Source organism: Anastrepha ludens, chromosome 2 (assembly GCF_028408465.1).
Source record: "Anastrepha ludens isolate Willacy chromosome 2, idAnaLude1.1, whole genome shotgun sequence".
Lineage (NCBI taxonomy): Eukaryota > Metazoa > Arthropoda > Insecta > Diptera > Tephritidae > Anastrepha > Anastrepha ludens.
This window is the reverse complement of record NC_071498.1, coordinates 20,521,804-20,547,433: the sequence shown is the minus strand read 5'-3', so window position 1 is coordinate 20,547,433 and position 25,630 is coordinate 20,521,804. Positions and strand designations below refer to the sequence as shown.

The window sequence follows — 25,630 nt, the reverse complement described above, 5'->3', positions numbered from 1 at the left end:
GTCGGATTCACTTCATATTTTCACACAATATTTTTAATGTAAAAAAAAATCCATTTTTTGAAAATTCTTTCTATCTCTAACCCCTTAAACAAAAAACAATAATTCTATCAATAAGTTAATCAATTATATATTCGCCGTTGCTGTTTACAACCTCTTCCCAACTCTCAACCAATTTGTTGATGCCGTTCAATGATGCCAAAAATCGGAAAAAGTCGGTGTCAAAGAAGTAGTTGAACCTGTTTTTAAGGACCTATTTGTTATCGAAGGTAACGCCCTTCATATAGCTTGACAGAGTGCCGTAAAGATGGCAATCGATCGGTGCAAGGTCTGGAGAATACCGCCGATGTTGAAGGACCTCCCATTCGAGCTTTTGGAGTGCGGCTTTGACGACTTGTGCAACATAGGGCCTGGCTTGTCGTGAAGGAGTATGATTGGATCATGTCACTCAGGTCCATTCAGTTGAATAGCCTCATAGCCGCATTCACGCGGTGTAGCTGGGCAATGTAGAGCTCCTTGTTGAGCGTGGCATTCTTTTCGAGCATTTCCCAGTGCAACATGCACTCCCAGACCCACCAAACACTTATCATGATCTTCTTTGGATGAAGATCTGGCTTGACTCTCGGCTTTGGCGTATCTCGTGGAGCCACCTGCTCCTTTCTTTTCTTCATATTGATGTATAGGCACGATTTCTCATCTCCCGTGACGATTCGGTACAAAAAGTGATGTTTATGACCGCGTGTTGCTCGAAAGCGGGCGAGATGCCGAGAAGTAATTTGAAGGCGACTTTGTTTGTTGTTTTCGTTCAGCTCGTGAGACACCCAGGCTCCCGATTTTTTGGTAAATCCGCTACAGAAATGGTCCGATAAAAATTAACAAACTAGTGCCATGCTGCTATACATAAAATATAAAACTACACCATCTGTTCTTTGGAATAAACACAACTTTTACTTTCATATCTCCACTCATTAGGTGAATAACAAATATTTAATATATGTTAAAATAAAATTTGAAAAGGAAAATTCGACAAAGCCGATTGCCATAATTTCATACACACATATGTACATTTTTGAAAGCTAACGGTATTGCCTCGAGACGCACTCCACAAATTAGAACAGTCCAAGCCTCCGCCTTGAATGTTAAGATTCGTCAGTCACACCTTCTACATCACATTAACTACAAAAACTAGTTTGCTTGCTGAAACCTACATTTCCCCTTCTAGTCCTTCCAACGCACACTCAAGGCCCATGGCTGTCAATTGAATTTGCAATCTTAATTGAATTACGTACACCCCACTCATTAATTTTTCTGCGTGTAAATACAGCTCCATACTGTGTCATTGTTGTATCTGTACGCGCGCAACCGTCGACCGTAAAGTCACACTTCATGTACAAATGTAAATTATTGTACTCGCGCACTTGAATGCGACGCATTTAAAACGTGCTGTGGCTCTGTCTGACTAACAGCCTGGTTGCATGTGGCGACTGTCTCCCGATATGGCTTTATATTTGGCTCTGACTCTGACTCATCACAAGTTGGGCCGGGCTGTAATAGCCCAGTAAAAAAAATTAGTATTTGCGAATCAGAATGAAAATAAACAATTTGGCGTACAAAAATAAATTAAGTATAAAAAATAATTTGCGCGCTTTTCTTTTTTTGCCATTAAAACTTAAAATACTTCGGAAATGCGCTGTATATATACCTAAGTATACGTACGTACGTAAGTATGTAAGTAAATTAAGCTGAACATCACGAATTTCGCATATACGGGCGAATACCTGGAAGCTTAGTTACGTTTTCGTTCTTTTGTTTTCATGCGACTTCGTGTTCTGCTCTCGTATTTTTGTTTTAAGCTTGTTTCACAAAAATAGTCAACCCAAATATCACTTTAACTTGTAGATTAACTTATTAAACCCGTAGTAGTACTTATAAACTTCACGCTCGTACTTGAATAAAACTTCATTTAAATTCAAATTCCCATACAAAGTGAAGTCAACGAAGCGGAAGTTCACAACTGCCCACCTAACCGAGCAGGCAAGCAAGCAACCAACCAACCAGCTAGTCAAGCAATCATAGAACCAACCAGCCCAGCGAGTTACTCAAAGCCAACAACAAAGCAACTTTTAAACGCCACTAAAGCACCAAAATGCCAAACATAAACAAAACGACGGGCGAATGACACCGCAGAGGAAGCAACTCGAGCTTATAAGCTGAAGTGCTGTACGAGTGCCTTTGAGTACTAAATTTAAAAGAATTTTACATCAAAATATTGTGAGCTTAATCAAAGTTGTAAATACAGTAAAATCTGGATATAAGAAATTTAAATAAAGCGCAATGTTTGCTTGCTGTGTATCCAGTTTTTTGATTTTTCGTACTGTACAAAAGTAATCCTTCAATACAATACATACATAAAGAATGGACACGACAAATATTGCGTGGGCGAAAATCATAATATCAAATTTATATAAGCTGTCAAAAAAAATTGTATTTTATTCTCTTTTTTATTAAGCGTACTTTGTTCAAGGAGTTACATACATCCAGCAGCACCAAAAATGCGTTAAAAGAAAAACTGTTTTCAGAAAGGATAACAATAGAAAAAAATATAAAAAATTGTATACATTGTTTATTAGTACTTAAACTTTATTACAAAAATTTGTTTTAATTTTTCTTTACAAAAATTATTATATAAAAAATCACGTGACCCAAAGTACAATGAAAAAAAGTTGCTCCAAGGTCTGCATCTTTTCTCCATCAACATTATTGGATCTGTAAAAAGTAAAAAAAATGTCAAATAAAGTTGCGGTTATAGTCTGTCGAGCCGTATTTTTGAATTTCGAAAAATTTTGCAACTTACAGCATTTAAAAAAAACTATGCGTTTTACGTCATAAATGTCACACTTTAATTATGTATATTCGAATATTACAAAAAAAACCGCATCAAAAATATTAAAAACTGTATGAGTTATCATGCATACCGTGCCGGAAAAAGTAGTTTCAATAAAAACGAAAGTTACGGCCAGCTGCTTCAAACGAAGGACGGAGCTACCTGTGCGCATGAAACTCTCGTCGGGCAGTTGAATTTTCTACCATAACTTTTTATCTATGGGGATTTTTTACAACCGGCTTCCACAAAAATACGCCTAAGACTATAAAGCATAATAATCTGTAAAAAAAAAATCGTTTTTTTTTTTTTGAAAATTCTGGACGTTTGTAACCCCTTAACATAAAAAACTAATATCAATTCTCTTTGTTATAAACAAAATGGCGCATTTTAGATTTGACTTCTCTCATTAGGTGATGGACATAAGTTTCTGTTACGGTATCTGCCGCTGCTATAACGATATCTGCAGCTGCTCATTTTTATTTATTTTTTTTTAGCAATTTTCTTTTAACAATTGCCCACGATTGGTTATAGTCCTTCTGAACAATATTTACCGCGTGACTTTCATACCAAGACGGCTTTAATGGCAAGATGCTAAATTGGGCCTGAACCGAACTGAGTCTGTATGTTATTTTATGAATGCCAGCAAACATTTTTGCAAACACTCCTCTATATAAATTTCCTATACTGATCTCTCCATCCGCAAACTGGGTTTCGAGGGGTGTGCATAAATATTTTTTCCGATAGTCAAGGCCCTGTCGTCGCCGTATTGCAGCTCTCTTCTCGTAAACTCCTATGAGGAGGAACTCAAACGTCTCGAACGTGCAGGAAACATTTCCCTTATCTGGGTTCCTGGGCACAGGAATATAGAGGGAAATGAAATTGCCGATGAGCTTGCTAGGAAGGGGCCGACAGAACCGGTTTGATGACAGATGGAGGTGTGTCTCATCGTGTGCTATTTCGAAAACACTATGGCGTCAATACAATCTAAACAGAACGCTTAAGGTGATGGGAATCCCCCGCCATTCAATTTCCAAACTCATTGCGGTGCTCACTGGTCGGTGGGTGATCGGTACTCATGTGGAGAAGCTTGGAATTCCGTACAACCCCTATTGCAGAAGCTGTGGGGTTCCTGCAGAGAAAGAGACTGTGGAACACTTTCTCTGCAGATGTCCGGCTTTGGCGGCTAGGCGCTTAGCGTGCCCTTTGGGGATGGCTTAAAGAAACAGGATGGCTATAGACGGTTTTCTCTTCCCTCAATTTTTTCGCAGGTAGTCCACATTATGATATCAAAACGGCACGTAAGTGCTACTTGTAGTGTTCCTGGGATATTCTTGCTATCTAACCTACCTACCTAGCTACATTTTACTTTTCACACCACACTGGGTGATGGCTTGCCGCACCGAATATATTTTAGGGAACTTGTCTAACATTTTTAGCTTAAAGGCACCTGGGACTTCTCTCTTTGTTGCAGTATAAAACTCAGCACCCTAAATCTGCTTAAAGTCTGCTTTGACCTATGTTTCATCGTCCATAACCACACAGTCATACCTACGGATGGCTTGACTGTATACTTTTTACTATTTGGGTTATCATTTTGATTAGGTCCTACAGTCTTTTTATATGATCGTAAACCTTCAATTTTGCGCACTTTTTGGACGTAACCTTTTGACATATGGACCTCTTTTGCAGCGAAAACCAAGGTTTTTTTCCGAAATAATGATGGTGTTATTCATTCATTGGTAACTGCGACACAAACCCTTTTTTTCTTCCACTTTCCGGCCTTTGTTCACCCGACAAGGTTTCTTTAAACTTTTTAATACATAAGTTGCCGTACTTTTCGAACAATTTAAAGTTTTTGCTTTGACATTTGCAATAAATGACCATTTTCTTGCTTGTTTTTGCGCACAATTTTCTCCGCAAGCTCACACTTAACCGAACGAGTTTTTGAAGAATACGTAGGAGTTATGATTAGTGAATACGCCAGTTAATAATGACAACAAACACTATGAATATGTACATATACTAATTTTTCACTCACAGTTAGTTTTACGCAAGTGACGAGTAAACACAATCGACTAGTTTTTTCGTCATATCGCACATCGTATGTATATTTATCGAAGTTTCACTGTATGTACGAAAAATGTTGGTAGGGTAATTTAAAATGTAGGTAGTTAATACGATTTATATTATTTTTTTTATTTTATTTTTTTTTTTTATATTATTTGTTTTACACTTTTACCACCAGTTCTACAAATTAATTTATTAATTAGTTAATTTATGTTTTTTCGTTGAAAAGAGGAAACGGAAGCTTAGCAATAAAAGTTAAACGCAAACGAGCGAAAACAATCGGTGGGAATTTTCATTAAAAATTTCGGTTTCCTGGTTTTGAGACAATTTAAAGTGTAGGCGCTTTTATGTGTACAGTCAACGGCAAAAGAAAGTACACCACATATCGACAAGTTTTAACTATTTATTTATTTAATTTTTAATTTCAATTATTCTTTTATGAAAACACAGTTCATACTACAACAAAAACCATATAACGCAAAGTTTCCAACGTTGCATACAAATTTGTAAGAATTCCGCAAGGTTTTATAAAAATTTCAAACTTTTTACTCAGAAATTTCTGAAAAAATTTCAAGTACGTAATTTTATACTCAATAAATTTTGGCGTAAAGTGCAAGTTTCAAGTAGATTGAAAATTGCACCGACGTTTGAGAATTTTTTTTGGGTCGCCAACTCCACATGTTTTTATGTGGAAAACAACACCCAACAGAGGCAACAGAAAAAATTGTCAAAAATCGAGTTGAAACTTGCACTTTAAATCAAAATTCAAAATTCAATGATTTATAAGGCTGTATACCCGAAATTTTTCTAAAAATTGCGTTAAAAACATAAGAGGTTACAAATAAAAAATTTTCAGACTTTTTATTGCCCATGGCAGCCACAAGTGTTTCCTATGTTTCTGTAGACGTAAGTGGTTCGACGTCGAACAAATTATTTGTGTCTTCGTAAGTACAGCTGTGCTGCTCAGACAGGCTCAGACGGCGATCGAAATAGGTGGAAGGCGGAAGTTCCAATGTCTGGGCAATACGACAATTGCGCTAAAAATTGGCATTTCAGTGAAGTTAGCAACGAGTGGCCCACCGTTTTAATGCTAGAAAATCACTTTGCCTGCTCTGTATTTCCTCGTATTTTGCCATTCTTTCGCAATACTGGGCTCAAGCATATCTGCTGTGTTCAGCAGGGGGCTTCTGTAATGGTTTCAACAACTCACTTTCACCACATCAAGATAGTTTCATCAAATATACAGAAAAGTTTTGAAACAAGGCTTGCCCATATCCGTCAATGTTGCAGCATAGCAGGTATGCTCTCGGATTGGATTACCGTCTCTTTAGCCATTAAAGCAGCCTCTCTCGTCTAGCGTTCGTAACGCAATATCTGTGTTTTCAAACTAATAATGGGGAAATGGAATTCCCAATCAAATAAATCTTCCTCTACTAAAGCGTCTTCAAACTTTGTCACTTGTCGGCGATGCGTCGGATTAAGCCGAGCTTCTACACAAATAAATTGTAACACAAAACTTTCTACTCTACTTTTCACTCTCTCCCATACCCGCAGTTTCTCGCTAAGCTAATCACACTAATTTTTGAGTATCTTTGGAAATGTATCTGGATTTGCAGTATGCATACAAAAATGGTGAAAAGATTTATAGAGGTGTGGCCAAGACCAGACCGTTAACCGGCGCTCAGTGAATTTGAAAGAATAAGCTGATTGGCTGAACAGCGGCTTGTTCATAAAAAAAACTGAGATTGTGTTGGTGACGTACGCAAATTATCAATGCAGTCCACGGGAATGTTACTTCGTTGCCATCTGAACAACAACTCATTGGACGAGTGTGCGAATAGGTGTGAAATGAGCTGGCAGCATTCTCTTGCCGAGTCCGATGTGATGGGGCAGGCAATTTCGCTCTCACAATTTTGTTCCTTAAACATATCGTCCCAAATACCGCTAAGCAGTAAGTCATTCGCTGTGCGTATTTGAATACAACTCGAAAAGTAATGTGAATCCCATTATGAAACTTGCAGAGATTACTGAGCAGTCTCAACTATTAATAAAAAAGTCGTAGGGAGGGGTTTTTCAAACATGAAAAAAAATTGTTGATGAAAATTTTGAATGAAGGAATATAATTTTTTGTCCGAAATTTTTTATAACAAATATAAGCGATAAAAAGAACCTAAGATATTTGATTTAAAAAAAACTAAAATTTTAGCATTGAATAAATCTCAAAATTACATTTTTTTTAATTTTTTCAGTCAACATTCATTAAAATGACGTCTTCAAATAAGAAAATGTCCAAAATGCTTGGATCATTTGATATGAAATTGCTCTTTTATACCGTAGATACATTTTTTTTTTTTCAAACAAATTTTATTTTTAAAAACTTGATTTTTGGAGGTATTTTCAAACTCATGTAAATTTTAATATTTTTCCAGAAGTCTTAAAATATTTAATAAATTTTGTAATTCCGATGGAAAAACTATAATTTTTTTTATTGAAGAGTGATCCACCCTAATATAGATATGTAAAATACAAGTGCAGTTGCAGCGCTCCAATCAGTAAAACTCGTATTCGTAATTAGCTGCACTCATTCACTTCCAGAACCCATTGTTTGTGCGGTGGTGGTATTAAATTAAAAAAAAAGCAATCATGGGTATGCACGCGTTTATCACAACACACATGCCGACGCTTATTCACCCGCGACGGTATGTTGTGTGTTAAATGCATTAATCACTCGAGAATTGTCAGCATCTGACCTTGACTTGGCAGTGGACGCATGCGCCTGGCAAATTAACAAGATAATGGATGCTGAGTGTGTCCGCAAGGCGGGTTGTTGGTTGGGAGCGTAAAATATAGATGACATAACTTCACCTTTTTACACTTTGCAGAGATTCCACCTTTTTTTTAACCAAGGCTGTAATTCATCATAATTAAACGAGCTTACATGTTTGTATGAGTATATTCCAGATTCGTTTATCTTTTGTGTAATTGCGCTTTTATGCTTTGTTTCTTAGTATGATTGCTCATATTCAAGTGTCGTCTTGAAGCAGCCTGAGTCATACGTATTTACAGAATGGGTGAAAGAATCGAAGGAGCAGTGTTTCTTGTATGTTCTTGTTTGTATATATAAGAAAGTACACCCAGATATTTATAATACATAATTGGCGAGTACCACTTAGGCTAAGTTTTTCCTCCAATTCTTGGTATTCTCCTTTATTTTGTTCTACAAGAAAATGTATGATTTTATACTGTTTCCGAACAGCGGATGGTGTTTTTTTTAACTGTGAAGCTGGGCGTCGGTTTTTGGTTTTTCAGTGCTAGTTCGTAAACTTCTCAAAACAAGACATAGTTCAAATAGCATTGGAAGCTTGCCCTTACGCGCAAACTCAATTTCAACTGATTTAATAGGTAAATAAAGGATTTTCCAATTAAAAGTGTTATTTTGAATAGCCCGCTATTTCGGTAGATGTCACTTTTGAAGCTGCCAGTTTCTGATATTTGTGATGTGAAGAATAAAACCCGTACACGTCGCTCAAGAACAGCCGAAAATATTGCTGTTGTAGCCGCAAGTGTTGAAGAAAACCCAGATTTTTCCATTCCTCCTCATTCTTTGGAATTAGGCATAAAGATTTGGGTCTTAAGTGATGAGTGATGAAGCCCATTTCCACCTCGGTGACTTCGTCAAAAACCAAATTTGTCGGATCTGGAGCTCAGAAAATCCACGAGTTATTGTTGGTTTACCTTTAACGTGTAAGTGTTTGATGCGGTTTAAGGTCCGGCGGAGTCATTGGACCTTACTTTTTCGAAAATGAAGGTGGAGCAACAGTTACGGTGAGTGGATTCGCTATCGAGAGATGATTAACGATTTTTTATGGCCGGAATTGGATGGTATTGATCGGGACAACGTTTATTTTCAACAAAACGGCGCTATGTGTCACTCAAGCAACGAAACCATTGATCTTAACACCTCTTATAATATAAATACTATCATTGGCTCAAAAATTGTACGCAAATATAATGGATTACTTTTTCCCCTACTACATGAACAATTTTTTTAATTATTATATACCTTCTGGGAAATAAAAAAATATGATGCTGTATGTAGACTTAAGTCCATCACTGTACTTTTATGTGGATTGCGAGTTTGTGTATCGAAACCAGTGTTGACAACGCCAATAAATCTGAGTCGCTAGGGCCAATATCAAAAGTCGCTAACTCCATCAGGGGCGGATCCTAAATTTCATTCTGAGAGGTGCACAAGAGGCCAGCTGCGGGCATAAAATTTTTAGATGAATAATAATTAAACCAGTAATACCAACTCTACTGAAATTTGAGATCAACGGAAGTTAGTTTCAATCTCCTGAAATACTGTTTTTTTTTTTATTATGATTCTATAAATCTACTAATTTTTCTAACGCTTTCTTAATTTGTGTCTTTAAAATATCATTGGAAAGCATGAGCGATTCAAGAAATGTTGAAAAAGTTATTTACGAAGTTGATCCAGTACTGGATTCAAATGGAAATTTGAAAGTTTATAAAATGAATAATATTAACTATTACGCTTTTATAATAAAACCAGGCAAATCATACAACAATTTACTATATTATTATTAATTAAAGTCTTGAAATGGATTTATAAAATATATTTAAGCATAGTAAAGAAAAAGTGGCATAAAAAAGCTACGCTTTAAGGGGGAACACCACTGTGACAGTCGAAGAAATAGTGATTTTTTTTTTAGGGGGAAAATGAAGGAATCTGTGGATCGGATTTTTTTTAATTTTATTAAGTGTCCATTAAAGACTGCCATCCTACATTTTTATAGAAAAATAATAGGACTATGAATAAGTTCGTGCGGTTTTTTTTTTCGAAATTTGAAACTTTATTGACGTAAAATGGTTACAAATTTAATATTCAAAATATTGTCCATCGCTTACTACTACTTTTTCCCATCTTTCTGGCAATTCACGGATTCCCTTTGTGAAAAATTCGGTCGGTTTTGCCGCAATCCACGAATCGATCCATTTTTTGACTTCATCGTAATTACGGAAGTGCTGGTCAGCCAGGCCATGTTGCATCGATCGGAAGAGATAGTAATCGGATGGCGCAAGGTCTGGACTATACGGCGGGTGGGGTAGGACATCCCATTTGAGCGTTTCTAAGTATGTTTTGACCACTTGTGCAACATGTGGCCGAGCATTGTCATGTTGCAAAATAACTTTGTCGTGTCTATCGGCGTATTGCGGCCGTTTTTCTCGCAGTGCTCGGCTCAAACGCATCAATTGTCGTCGGTAGACATCCCCCGTAATCGTTTCATTCGGTTTCAGTAGCTCATAATACACAACACCCAGCTGGTCCCACCAGATACACAGCATAACCTTCAGGCCATGAATATTCTGCGCCGACGTCGATGTTGAAGCATGGCCAGGGTATCCATACGTTGCCCGACGTTTTGGATTGTCGTAATGGACCCACTTTTCATCGCCAGTCACAATTCGATGCAAAAAACCCTTTCTTTTGTGCCGTTGAAGCAGTTGTTCGCATGCCATAAAACGGCGTTCAACGTCTCTTGGCTTCAATTCATACGGCACCCAATGGCCTACCTTTCGGATCATTCCCATGGCTTTTAAACGTTTGGAAATGGTTGATTGATCAACTCCCAAAGTTTTTGCAACCTCTTCTTGCGTTTGAGCCGGATCTTGATCGAGCAATTCCTCCAATTCGGTATCCATGAACTTTGGCGGCGCACCCTCGCGTTCTTCGTCTTCCAAGCCAAAATCACCACTTTTAAAGCGTGCAAACCACTTCTGGCACGTTCGCTCAGATAGAGCATGCTCACCATAAACTTCCACCAAGATACGATGACTTTCGGCTGCTTTTTTCTTCATATTAAAATAATGAAGAAGAATTCCCCGCAAAAACACATTATTTGGCACGAAATTCGACATTTTCAAGTGTGGTAAAAATATTGTTGTTTACGCTTCAAATAAAAAACTTATACTGACGTTTGTGCCTTACGACAGTAGCTCTCCAATGAATGTTTGGAAATGTGGATCGATGGAATAATAATCAAGTTACGCCATCTGTTGTAAAACCGCACGAACTTAATGATAGTCCTATTATTAATTTATAAAAGAGTTATAAACAATCTCGTGGAGCATTTCCTCCTCCATGGTCGCATCGATTACTCAAAAACGGATCATCTGGAATTAAAAATTGAAATTGCTTGTTAATTTGTATAAATGTAGTAATCGTTGTACGTACGGAATTTCAAAAATTTTCATTTGAAAAAAATGGCAACGGATTGAAATAGGTAGTGCGTTATTTTATCTATAGTCAGTAAATTGTTACTCTAGAGTATGGAAGGTAAAGGGCATTCAAGGGTAATCCAGTTGACAGAAAAGTATCTATTGCCTAAAACGGTTTTTATTTGCTCTCCAAAAGTCGCCAGATAAGTCGCTAAATCATTTTTGTCGTCAAAACTTTTTTTTGTCGCCAAGACTCAAGCAAAAGTCGTCAATTCTAGCGACAAAGTCGCTAAATTGGCAACACTGATCGAAACAGAAGGCGGGGCGAATACCTTTAATAATAAAAGATATTTGTCGTAAAACTCGCACCGATTGTTCCATCAGTATAAATTAGGGATTTTGTTGTTTTTGTTGTAGCAACATAATGATTCCCAATAGACATAATATAAATCCGGGTCGTTCAAGTAACGTAGAACCGAATGTCGTGAGAACATTCACAAATTCACAACAGGACAATTCGGAAGAAGCCCAGGGAAAAGATTTGTTTATCAAGCATTCGACAGATTACATTTCACACTAAAATTTTATAAAATTATATTATTTAAGAGCCACACCTCATATTTATTACAATTATTAAATTTACTACAAGATTTATTTAACAACTTCCTTAGTTTGAAAATAATAATTGGCAAACGTTTTCCAAAACAAAGCTAACACTGTTTTTCATTCGAACCTAATAAAATATAAAATATGTAACGGGTGATTTTTTAGCTATTATCTTTTTAAACAATTGGTTTAAACAGCTGACGCACGTTTCGTGCTTTGTTTCACTGTCAAACATCTTCAGTTTGGTCTATAATTTAACCATGAATCGTCATACAAACGAACAACGCTTGCAAATCATTGAATTTTATTATAAAAATGCGTGTTCTGTTAAGAAAGTTTAATATCCACTTTTTTATCGAAACTCATTTTTGGATCAATGGGTACGTAAATAAGCAGAATTGTCGGGACCTGTCAATTGGCCACCCTGATCGTGCAATATAACGCCTTTAGATTATTTTTTGTGGGGATATGTTAAAGCTCATGTCTATTCAGACAAGCCTGCTTCAATTAACGCATTGGGAGACAACATTAAAGCATTTATATGTGAGATACCCACCGAAACATTGGGAAGAGTGTGCCAAAATTGGACTAAGCGGATGGACCACTCGAAGCGCAGTCGCGGTCAACATTTGCATGAAATAATCTTCAAACATTAAATTCTATGGACTGTACTATCGATTTAAATAAAAATTTCATGCATTTTTCTGAATTTTACGTGTGTTTTTTTTAAAGCTTTCCTATAGCTCTTAAAAAATCGCCCTTTAATATAATAACTCACAACTCCACAGATAAAGGAGAAATTGTAAAAGAATTAGGTGAACTTGGGCATGAGGTTACAAATATTCATAACATCTTACACGCTACTACCAAATCACCTTTGCCACTGTTTATACTAGAATTAAAAACCAAGCCCAACAACAAAGATATATACACTATTACACATCTACTACATTGCAAAATTAAATTTGAGCCTCCACATCAAAAACGCACTTTGCCTCAATGCACAAACTGCCAAAAATACGGTCATACAAAAAATTTTTGTTTTAAAACACCTGTGTGTGTCAAATGTGCTGGAAGTCATAAAGCCATAGAATGTCCAGTCAAGGACATTAACGAAATAAAATGTGCTCTCTGTGGTAAAAACCACACAGCTAATTACAAGGGATGCATGATTTATAAATCATTAAAAATACAGCAATTTCCAAGTCTCAGACACAAAAATCCCACCACAATTACAAACACACAAGAAAAAGTTGCATCACAAACTACACTAGACAATGTGACAACCCAACACAGTACTACAACACCAAATTTATCTTACGCTCAAGTAACAGCCATAAACACTAAAAATGATGCTCAATCTATTGCAGCAACTATAACGGAAAACAAAGAAATTTCAGAATTGAAAGATATGATGAAACAATTAATCTCACAAATGTCTGCAATGATAAACATGATCACGTTACTTTGCGCTAAATTTAATGAACGAACAAGATAAATTAAGAATTGTCCTTTGGAACGCTAACGGTCTAAGCCAACATGCACTGGAACTGAAAACATTCCTAAAAAACAATAACATAGACGCAGCTCTAATATCTGAAACACATTTCACAGATAGAAATTATTTAAACATTCCTAACTATACTATTTATCACACCAATCACCCTGATGACAAGGCACATGGTGGAACGGCAGTAATTATAAACAAAGACATTAAATGCATTGATGTGAACCACTATAGACAGGACTACTTGCAAGCGACATCTATACAAATTGAGGACTTTAGTGGTCATTTAACCCTTTCTGCCATATACTGCCCCCCTAAACATAAAAATTCTAAGACACTATACTTTGACTTTCTTAAAACTCTTGAAGGCCGTTTTATTGCAGGCGGAGATTTCAATGCAAAGAATACCTTATGGGGATCCAGAATAACAAACACGAAAGGAAAAAATCTTTACGATGCAATAATAGAAAATAAAAGTGACTTTTTAAGCTCTGGAGAACCAACTTACTGGCCAACTGATATGCGGAAGCGGCCTGATTTAATTGACTTTTATATTACGAAAGATATTAAAAGTGAGCAACTGGAAATAAATCCAAGCTTTGACCTCTCATCTGACCATTCTCCAATATTCTTAAGCTATGAAACCAGTCCTATCCTAAACTACAAGACACATAAATTTTACAATAATTATACGAACTGGAACTATTTTCGTGAAATTATGGAGCAAAGCCTTAACATAAAAGTCCCCCTAACGAGCAAAAAAGAAATAGACTCCGCAATCGCATACTTCAATGACAGTATAGTGTATGCAACAACAACTTCCACACCTATAATCAAGATGAGTAACAACAAACACAAATTACCCCATAAAATCTTGGAAAAAATCAGAGAAAAACGAAAACTAAGGCAACAATGGCAATCTACACGCTCACCAGATATCAAAAAAGGCTGAATATAGCAGCAAAAGAAATTAAAGATATATTAAAAGTGGACAAGGACGAAAAATTTGAAAAATATATCGCATCACTGGGAGCTACTAGAGCTACAAACTATACAATATGGAAGGCCTGCAAAAAAATCGAAAACGCAGTTATACACCAACCCCCTCTAAGGACAAGTACAAATTCTTGGGCGAAAACACCAAAAGGATCAGCAAAAATACTCGCTGATCATTTTAAAAAAACATTTACAAATCAACATAACAACCAAGACATTGACAATTCTGAATTTCATGCCCACCTCACAAATAACATAAATATACCAATCAAGAAAATAACTTCAAAAGAAATTCGTATAGCAATTGAGACAAAAATTGACGTAAATAAATCCCCAGGATATGACGAAATCACAGGAAGGATTCTAAAGGAGTTACCTGACAAAGCAACTCTGTACTTAAGAAATGTATTTAACTCAGCATTACGAATGAAGTATTTTCCACTGCCTTGGAAGGTTGCTGAAATCATCACAATACCCAAACCTAATAAAGATGCCTCTGAAGCTTCTTCATACAGACCAATTAGTTTATTACCATCATTATCTAAACTTTTTGAGAAGCTTATACTTGACCGCCTTGACCCCATACTACAGGCGCGAAACTTATTTCCCTCACACCAATTTGGATTTCGTAGAAAACACTCAACAATAGAACAGGTACATAGAGTAACAAATAAAATATTATCAGAAATTGACAAAAGAAATACATGTGTTGCTGTGTATCTTGATGTAGCGAAAGCTTTCGACAGCGTGTGGCACAAGGGTTTAATATTTAAACTTAAACAGTATCTTCCACTCGACTACTATTTGTTAATGAAAAGCTATTTAGCAAACAGATTCTTTTATGTGAAATATAGAGACAAATACTCTAATATTCAACTCATGGAAGCCGGTGTACCTCAGGGCAGTGTACTAGGGCCTGTACTATATGTGCTGTACACAGCTGATATTCCCCTGCCTGCAAGTATCGACATGATAGCAACTTTTGCAGATGACACTGTCCTATTGGCAACTCATAAAACCTTAGAAGCAGCAACAAACAAGTTACAACAAATTTTGAACAAAACACTAACATGGTTTAATGCTTGGGGTATACAAATCAATAGTGGCAAAACAATTCATGTAGTTTATTCCAACAAGAAAGTAAGACACAAGAATCTGACAATAAACCACTCACAAATCCCAATAGACACCAAAGCAAGATACCTTGGAATGACTATTGACTCCAAACTTCTCTGGAAAGAACATATTACGATGAAAAGAAATGAGGTAAAAAACAGATTCCGACAACTATATTGGCTACTTGGCAGGCGCTCGAAACTGTCATTGCTGAATAAAATACTTATATACAAAACTGTGATTGTGCCAATCTGGGCATACGGCATAGAAATCTGGGGTACTGCAAGCAAAAGTAACATTAACATTATTCAACGACTACAATCAAAAATACTCAGAACTATAACCAATGCACCTTGGTACATCCCAAACGAAGACATTCATCGCGATCTCAACATCGAAACAGTAGCAGAAATCATCCGCAAAAGCAGCACAAATCATATTGTCCGTTTAATGAACCATTCCAATAATGACATGCGACAACTCCCAACAGCAGAAAGGGCAAACTCTAGGCGGCTCAAACGACGAACCTCAACTCAGCTGATAACTAGAATAATTTAAAGCTATGCACATACCTACACTTGTAAACTCACACAAAAACTTAACCCAAATGTAATATTGATAATGATTAATGTTATAAAATCCAAGCTGCAGAAAGAATTACTTAGTGTCATACGACAGGTGTAATTAATAAAGGAGGCAAAAAAAAAAAAAAAAAAAAATATAATAAGTAATTTTTATGCTTTTTGTGTTGTTTTTATTTCATTTTTTGTTTTTCTTTGTTTATTTTTTTTTTGTTTTTGTTTTTTATTACATTTTTTTGTTTCTTATAATCTTTTTTTTTAATTTTTATTATTTTTAAAAATTTTATTACTTGTTTTTTTTTTTAATTAAATACACATTTTTTTTTAATTTATTTTTCGTTGTTTGTTTTTTTACATTTTTTTTGTTTCTTATAATGTTTTTTTTTTATTATTTTTAAAAATTGTATTAGTTTTTTTTTCAATTATATTTTTTTTATTATTATTTTTTTTTAATTAATAAGAACATTTTTTATATTTTTTTATTTAATACTTATTTTATTTTATTATTTAATACTTATTTTATTTTATTATTTAATTTAATTTTCTTTTGTTTTTTTTTAATATTTTTTGTTTTTTTTTTTTAATATTTTTTTTTTTTTTTTTTAATATTTTTTGTTTTTTTTTTAATATTTTTTGTTTTTTTTTTTAATATTTTTTTTTTTTTTTTAATATTTTTTGTTTTTATACTTTCTCTGAAACCCAACCGAACTCACTCATTTGTCATCCCCTGTATCCCAAGCACATGAGCTTTACTTACGTACTTGCTACCGTGCCCATCTGACTGAGTGTCCGCGCAACTGTCAATCCATTAAAAATTATACGCGCTCAGCTAATCACTAGCGTAAATAGAATTTCAACTACCGCATTAATTTGAATTCATTTGAAAATGTGAATCAAATTGACGCTCACTTAAGTAAACAAAACCAAAAAAACAAACAAGAACAAGCTAAAAACGAATAACAGTAACATAATAAAAGCGCAGAGAATTCGCATTTGAACTTGAAATTTTATTATCGCTATTGCGCACTGGCTTAGTATTAATGGCGCTGTCGCCTGACTGTGTAACTGCCGCCGAGAATGCGGTTTATTTTCAATAATATTTTTGTAGTTGCGAATTTGTATTGTGTTGTTGGCTCATTTGTATGCTGTGGATTATACACGCGTTCTGTGCAAAACTAATTGAATGGAATTCCTTTCAATGCTCAATTCAATTCAAATGCTCCCTAGCGCTTGGAATTAGCAATAGCAGCAGCGCTCGTGCAGCTGTGGCTGGTTGGTAGTTAGTGAATAGTAGCCGATGCAAGTGCGCTAAAGAGATTGCGAACTTCCAGGGGGCCTACTAATCTTTTAATCTTTCACTTAATTTTATACATTTCTTTACACCTTTTATATTTTTAATTTCATATATTTTATTAACTAATTTTTTGTTTGTTTTGTTTTTTTGTGGTTTGCAGACGAGGAAGCTTTAATTTCGAAAGAGAATCAGCAGCCTGCGAAGGGTAACAAACGCCAGCAATCAAAAAAGGAACATAAACAACAACAACAACTGCCTGATAGTGGCATAAGCCACACCACTGCAACAGAAACAGCTGCAAATGCAAAAGCTTTAATCTCCCTCCGTAGCACAAACGAAACAACTGTGACTGCCAGAAGCGCCGCCACAACACCAACAAACCATAAAACACCAATTGCAACTCTAACAACACCAACGACCAAAGTAACCTCAGCAACTCAGCAAAAGCCAAACGCACCTCAAATTGAACAAAAACAACTTAAACAGAGGCAGCAAGTGAGTGGCCGCAGTGCCATCAACAGCAATAGCAAGGGTAGCGTTGCCACACCACAGAATCACTGCACCAACTCTCGCAACTGCCTTACAATCAACGCAGCCGCAACTGCGTTACAAATTCCAGCAAATACAGATACAGCGCGTGGAAGTGGAGGAATAGTTATTTCAAGCTCCTCAACGGAAACACCTACGACAAGTGCACTAACGTCTGTTGTAGACTCAGCGACGTCAACGGCTCTTACGTCGCCGACGTCGTCCGCGTCATTAATCTCGCCTAAAGCGAGCAACAAAAAAGTGATGAACAGTCACGCCACAGCGACCCAGCATAGCGGACAAACAACAGTGGTCGGTCATCATCGCGGCTTCTCTCAACCATCCGTGACAGTGGCGGCCAATTCAGCGGGCGATCCATGGTTTTTACAATCCACTGGGCATCAAATGCCGCCCACAGCGCCTTTGCGACATAATAAACGCCCTGCGCCACAACCAAATCACGGTGGTGGTGTAGGAGGCGGTATTGGCATCGGTGGTACAGGCGTAGGCGTTGGTGGTGGAGGTGCGGGGAGCGTTGGTTTAGCGAACACTGGCAGTGTAGGCGTCAACTTGTTGCATCAACAGCAGCTAAGCCAGTCGCAGCCGCATATTGTACCGCCAAATATACCGCCACACCATCACAATAACGTGGTAATTATAGCAACAATAACAGCCATTGCTGTCAATACTATAAATAACGTTTACAAATACACTTTATACTATTTTGTATGTGTTGTTGTTTTTTTCAGAACCCACACCACAATGCAATCCACTTGTCCTCGCATGCACTTAATAGTCATAATTTAATATCTGCCGCGACCGGCGCCAATCATTCACCAAAATCACCCAATCAACAACAACACCAGCAACAACATCATCATCAGCAACAGCAGGGGTCGCAATTATCTGGCTCAGCGGCACAATCACATACGCATACACACATACTCTCCACCTTTGCTCCACAACCCGCCAGTACTGGCAATTGTGCGCCCGCCGCGGGTGGTGTGACAGCCGCCGCTGTGGCCGCCGTCACGCAACAACAACAACAGCAACACTTGCAGCTTCTAGCAAATGCTTCCAGTAATAGCAACAACAATCTGATGTCGTCCTCAATGAATGCGGCGCAACATAGTGCCGCTCTATCTTTACATGAGCGCGGACTTCCGCCGAAAAGTGGCGCTATTGTTGCTGGCCTAGGGGGCGCACTGCACGGCAGCAACATGCTGTTGCACCAAGCACAAACACCCTCATCGCTTTCGAGCAGTCAGCAACAAACACAATCGGCGATATCCCTCAATACAGCTGGCGGCAGTGGTGTTGGTGTGGGTGGTGGTGGTGGTAGCGGAAACATCGGTGCCACTAGTATGTCTACATCTTTGCACAGTTTCGACATAAATGGTGGTGGTGTGGCGGCCAATGCCTGGTCGAGTGCTAATGCTAATGCAGTAGCGGTGGCGCTACACTCACCCACCAACGCTCTGGCGGGCGCCACTCAACAGCATCTGCAGCCGCAACGGAAATGTGAAGTGAAACTGAACGCAATGCCGTAAGTAGTCGAAATACGATTGCTAGTAAAATTAGATAGTATATGTTTATATTTTTAGTATAGTATAGGGACAAAATCAAATATTCATCTTCGAAAATTATTTTGTTTCTGCAAACAAAAATTTTACGCTTGTGACCTCCGCGATTGGCGGGTGTACGGCGTAATAAGGAGGCCGATTTTCACACACTTTCAAGCAGGCTGTATATCAGCAATGACGGCATGCCAAACACCCAAACAGTGTTGCCAATTTGAAGTTAAAAAAAAAAAACTCTTAAAAATTTCTAATGTTGACCATCCAATCCACTTAAGCTATGATAATTTCACTATTGTGAGACCCCCTATGGCTTAATGGTTTTAACTTAACTTTGAAATCTATATACCAGCCACTAACTCCTCAATCACGTTATCTTCAGTCCATATAACAACAAAATGTCTACTTCAGCTTTGTTTCTTTACTATATTTCGTTATTTGTTTTAATTCCCTTTCTCTTATCTTATCTGCATTTGCGAATCGCAAACGCAAAAAATCAATTAAATTGCGGGAGTTAAAAAGTTAAGTAACAAATTATGCAGCATTTTTTTAATTCAACGCCCGACATTATTCATCAAATGAGGGAAGTCTAAGTCAATAACAACAAAATATTGTATAAACGCACAAAGCAGCCAAGACTGCAGGCAATCACCTTATCGTATGTGAACTTGTCGCCTATTTCATTTTCATGTCAAACTAAAATCTTTACTGTGCAAATATTTACATTCTACCTCTTGCACTCCATTTCTTCTCTCATTAGTTGGTTCCATGGCAGCATAACACGCGACGAAGCCGAACACCTGTTGCAACCGCGTGAGGATGGCCTATTTTTGGTACGTGAGTCTACTAACTTCCCAGGCGACTATACACTATGCGTCTGCTTCCAAGGCAAAGTGGAACACTATCGTGTCAAGTACTTAGAGAACAAACTCACCATCGACGATGAGGAGTACTTTGAGAATCTGGGGCAATTAGTTGCGGTAAGACGCTTGCATATTATATAAAATTAATTTTCGTATTAATTTTTCGATTTTTTGTAAAATAATAATTGCAGCATTACGAAGCAGATGCAGATGGTTTGTGCACGCAACTCATAAAATGTTTGCCGAAAAAGGGCAGACAAGAATTCTGCATCAACTCAAAAGACTTTTTGGACAAGGGTTGGGTTATACCGGAGGCTGATTTGCAGCTGCGCGAAAGCATCGGCAAGGGCGAGTTCGGCGATGTGATGTTGGGTATATTGCGCAGTGAAAAAGTCGCCGTAAAGATGCTAAAGGATGAGGGCGCTGTGCAAAAATTCTTGGCGGAAGCCTCTGTCATGACGTAAGCGTGCAAGAGAATTTGTGTGCAATTAAATTGAGATTGACGTATACTCTTTTGATTTCTCTTTTAATCCAGCACTTTGGAACACGAGAATTTGGTAAAGTTCATAGGCTTGGTTTTTACCAGCAAACACATCTACTTGGTGACGGAGTATATGAGCAAAGGTTCGCTGGTCGATTATCTGCGTTCACGCGGGCGTCAACACATTACGAAAAAGGATCAAATTAATTTTGCCTAGTAAGTATGCGTTGAAGTTGAAAAATAATTGAAAATAAATATTATGTGCTAAACGGAATTGCTGACGGGTATCTGCTGTCAAAATTAGAGCGCATTTAATTACAAACTGTCAGCTGAAAACCGTTCCGTCGCAATAGAGTTTACCGTGCCTGGCATAATTGTGTTTAACCGACCGTCACCCACTGTCCGCTTCAATTCTGTTTCAGACATTAGACACAATTCTCCGAACGAATTTGAAGTGGTTACTATGATAACCTACGTTTGCATATTCAAATTTCTTCGTCTCGCGCTCACTGGCGTTTTATGAGAATAATTAAATTCTTATTTTAATAAAAGAAAAGTTATAAATAGTGAACAAATTTTAAAGGCATGCATTTGAGTAGGAAATTATATATAAAATAACGGTCATATAATATTTTAAATTAAATCAGGAAAAGTATGATGCGTCTCCCAGGCGCAAGGTTATTTTCGCAGCAACTTTATATAGGGTTATCAAAGTAGAGTTATGGACATTTTATTGTGTGTTATTTAACATTGCCTTCATTTGAAAACTAACTAATTTTTTTTTTTACTTTATGCAGTGATACCGCCTCCGGCATGGAATATTTGGAAGCTAAAAAAGTCGTGCATCGCGATTTGGCCGCACGTAATGTACTAATTTCCGAAGAATGTGTCGCCAAAGTGTCCGATTTCGGTTTGGCGCGCGAAGAGTGCTACAATCTGGATGTAGGCAAATTGCCTATTAAATGGACAGCACCTGAGGCGCTCAAGAATGGTGTACGTAGAAAAACTGTTTATCCCTTTTTTTCCATTAACCAACCAAATATAAATATATTTATAATAATTATTGAGTTTGATGGTTAAATACGAGTACAAAATTTACAATTGAAATATATAAATTTTTCGAACTTTTGTATGTTACCCTTTTTTTTAATTTCCCATTTATTCATTTTCAGCGTTTTTCCAACAAATCTGATATGTGGAGTTTCGGAATTTTGTTATGGGAAATTTATTCATTTGGTCGAGTTCCTTATCCCCGCATAGTAAGTATTAGAAAAACCATATATAAAATAATATGTACTTATGGTTTTCAAAGCATTAGTATAAAACTTGATTTTGACCTTTTTTAATACTTTTTAACCTAACCTAACCTTTTTGGCCAAGACAGACTTCAGCCAATTTGGCATTGATGCCACTAGTTTTTGAATAACAGCAGATAAAATATTTTTTTATACTTGGTAGAAGTTTTGCCCATGACAGACAGATAAAATATTCATGCATTCTGTTTTCAATGCTTTATTTAACTAATTTTTGTAAGAAATCTTGAGTGTTAGAATATTAATTTACAGAACAGACCACAAATTTTCAATAGCATTAAGATCTGCTCTACAAACACTAAGATTCCCGTATTACACAGTGATGCCACAACCGACCATCATAGTCTAAGTGAGTTGGCTATTCTAAACACACTGCCACAAAAACCTAATCTAAAATCTGGCGTCCATGCCGCCAACATCATCAAATGTGGACAATTGTATATTAGCAAGAATTGCCCAATACTGATTTGTGCTTCGGATCGGAATTATATCGGAAATCCCATTTTATATTCAATTCCTTGGCATACTGAAACAAATTATCCAATAGAAGCTGTAGTTACTTTGTTCATTGTTGTTTCAAGCAAAGCCGACCTCTCGATACAAGAATTGGAGAAGGAGCTCGCCATGAACTTTTCGTTGTTTCGTGCGCCATCCTTTTTTTATCATTGGTATACAAAATATCGGCATCTTTATATTATTTTGCGCCTTAGACGCCTGAGCTTAACAAAGCACGTCAGGTCAGTCGTTTCTTCTTAATCTTGCTAGATGACGCCAATTATCAACATCAAGTAAAGCCAAGCTCTTTCATGTTCTTCCTGGGCTGCTACAGCCACAACAACCACATCGAATACTTTCATATCTGGAGCATTTGTATCCTTGTCATGACTTCGTCAGCCAGCCTCTTGATCTTAATTCGCTGCACTATGTGTAGGTTGTTGTAAAGCTCTAATAGCTTTAGTTCCATCATCTGCGGTATTCGCCTTTGGTAACACGTTGAGGTCTATAATGTTATCGTTGTTGTTCTTGTAGCATTATGCAAACGCTGCCAACAGTAAACGTACCCAGCGAACGTGCCTTTCGATGAGGTCGGATTCTATGGAAATAAGTATTAGGTGAATGGGCTTTAGGGATGTTCTCGCCGTCCATGTTTCTGTGCCATTCAAAGAGATGTGCAGGATGAAGTATAACTTTGTACTTAGATTTTATTCGTCGAAAGAAGGCTTTACTGGTAGTTGCCATCGCTTTTTATTAAGGGAGATTATGCTTTGGATTTTGAGACATACTTGGTTGTCGATGTTAATACTGGTTCCCAAACACACAAAGTTCCGTCCTATTATGAAATCTTAGATGTAAGCAGTGAAGCAAATATATAAAATACAAAAATATACTACCAGTTTTTTTGATGGTAGAAGATATTTCCGTGTGTCCTCATTCATCCACAATCTCATTAGCTTTATTTGTTTACATAAATAGGGCATGAAAAAGACACAATTGTTACGACCGTTGATGTCGTTACTATAGGAGCTGTATGCTGTGAAAAACCCTAACTTCGAATTATCTTCTAAGATACAAAATATCATATGACTGCATAAAACGGCTCGAAGTCCAAAAAGGTATTTGCTCCCAGGTTTGCTTTTGTAGTTGAATTTTTAAATTGTGTTTTGACTCTAACGACGGAATTAGTAAATTTAGCTAGTATTCAAAGTTGATCTGTAGAGTACATTTTTTTTATCCAGGACACAGTTATTGAAAGTTGCGTGTTTGTTTTAAATTTTCATAATTTTTTTTGTCTCATACAGCCCCTCAACGACGTGGTGAAACACGTTGAAGTCGGCTATAAAATGGAAGCACCCGAAGGCTGTCCACCCGAAATCTATGAAATGATGCGTCAAGCGTGGGACTTAAATCCAGCCAAGCGACCAACATTTGCCGAACTAAAAGTGAAGTTGTTGCATATGAAAAACGCCACACCAGCGTGAGAACATAACTGAGTACTACGGCCGTAAAAAGTGACATTCAGACAAACATTAAATATTTAAAACAATCCAATCCAATCGAAGTGAGCAACTTAAATTACCAAGTAATATACATACATACATGTTATACATACATATATAATAAATATTGTTTAAGGTTAGGAGAAATAATGCAAAGATAAAAAATTTAAGAGAGTAAATAAAATGGTAAGCAAAAAGTTTTAAAACGTGGGGGGGATTTCCACCATTTTATTAACTATTTGTGTTTGTTTTTATTTGTACTATAATTTTTTTGTCTTTAACTTTTTGCAATTTAGTTAAGTTAAAAATGTAAACGGCGCCGCGCACGTATTATTCTTTGTTTTTATTGGAGTTGTAGTAGATAAAAAATGTAAAAACAAAAAACAAATCAACCATACTGCGCCCGATTCGCCAGCGTGCGCCTTAGCCTTAACCGAACGCAAGCAGCTAACTGAAAAGTTAAATGTGACTAAAATAAAAATTGAAAAAAAAAATCAAAAGTAACACTATGCAACATAAATATAAAAAAATTGTTTAGTTCTTGTAATTATTTATATGCGTATACATATTTGTTTTTAGTGTGTAATTACTATTACTACGTTGTACTACATTACTATTTACTACTAAAAGAAGTACTATTTACCACTACTGCTACGACAATTGTATGTTAGGTTTACTTACCAATTTACGTTATTTATACAAACACAAACACACACACACAGACAGCCAGACACAGAAGCACATACACATCCACACAAATTTTTGTTTATAACCTTTTTTTATGCATAACATTATTTATAAATATTTTTTGTAAATTTTGGACATGAATGTAATAAAATGCTAATTTGATTAAATGTATTTTGTTTAACAAAAAGAAAATATAAAATTGAAGAGAAGACACTGTGAAAGGAAAAAACAAGGCAGCAATATACATACATACATATAGTACATATGTATGTTAAAAGCACATATCTTTAATTTGCCGCAAAAGCACAGAGAGTGCCACAAATATGAGCACCAGCCAGCCACACAAATTATTTAATATATTGCATTAAATTACTAACTATGTATGTATGTCATAACCAGGCGGCAAGCAAAAAAATTAAAGAATTTCAAACAATTAATGAATTTCTTAAGCAGCTATAAGGCATGAATATTCATCATTCGACGGAATTGTACGCGCGAACAAAAACTCTCTCTTATCACCAAGCACGGAATAATCCGTAATAAAATATTTTTTTGTGAAAGTTTGACGAAAATAAATAATTTTAGTAATACTGTAACATTCTTTTTTCATTAAAACAAACAGTAAAAGTCTTGCCGACGCAAATTATTTTCAGTGCATCGCGCATTTGGAGCGTTGATGCAAAGGGTTAAATCATAAACAATTTTTTAAAGCTAGAAGATTCTATTCGTTAAAAAATTAGGAATAGTTTCACATTATTTAATTGCGTTCTACTAACCGAATGGGTGTATAAGTTCGAAACACCGGGCAAGAAACACCAATTGATAAGAAAGATTTTTTTCCCTCGACAGGAAATAGCAAACCTTCAAGTGTATTTTTACCACGAAAAAGGTCATCA

General features: G+C 36.5%; 1 protein-coding gene across 2 annotated transcripts in view; it reads left to right on the top strand.

Annotated features, from left to right (window-relative positions):
- The window catches only part of LOC128864550 (uncharacterized), a 49,131-nt gene extending 23,801 nt beyond the window's left edge, over positions 1–25,330 (top strand). Inside the window, exons 1-9 of one of the 2 annotated variants that reach the window (XM_054104279.1) lie at positions 17,112–17,266; positions 17,449–18,467; positions 18,566–19,362; positions 20,154–20,373; positions 20,448–20,716; positions 20,792–20,953; positions 21,535–21,730; positions 21,910–21,996; positions 23,850–25,330. In XM_054104279.1, coding sequence (XP_053960254.1) covers positions 17,137–17,266; positions 17,449–18,467; positions 18,566–19,362; positions 20,154–20,373; positions 20,448–20,716; positions 20,792–20,953; positions 21,535–21,730; positions 21,910–21,996; positions 23,850–24,029 — 3,060 coding nt within the window. In that variant the 5' untranslated portion in view covers positions 17,112–17,136 and the 3' untranslated portion in view covers positions 24,030–25,330. Of the gene's footprint in view, positions 1–17,111; positions 17,267–17,448; positions 18,468–18,565; positions 19,363–20,153; positions 20,374–20,447; positions 20,717–20,791; positions 20,954–21,534; positions 21,731–21,909; positions 21,997–23,849 lie in introns of those variants that run through there. The other variant, XM_054104270.1, reaches the window with a different exon arrangement.
- The last annotated feature ends 300 nt before the right edge of the window (positions 25,331–25,630 follow it).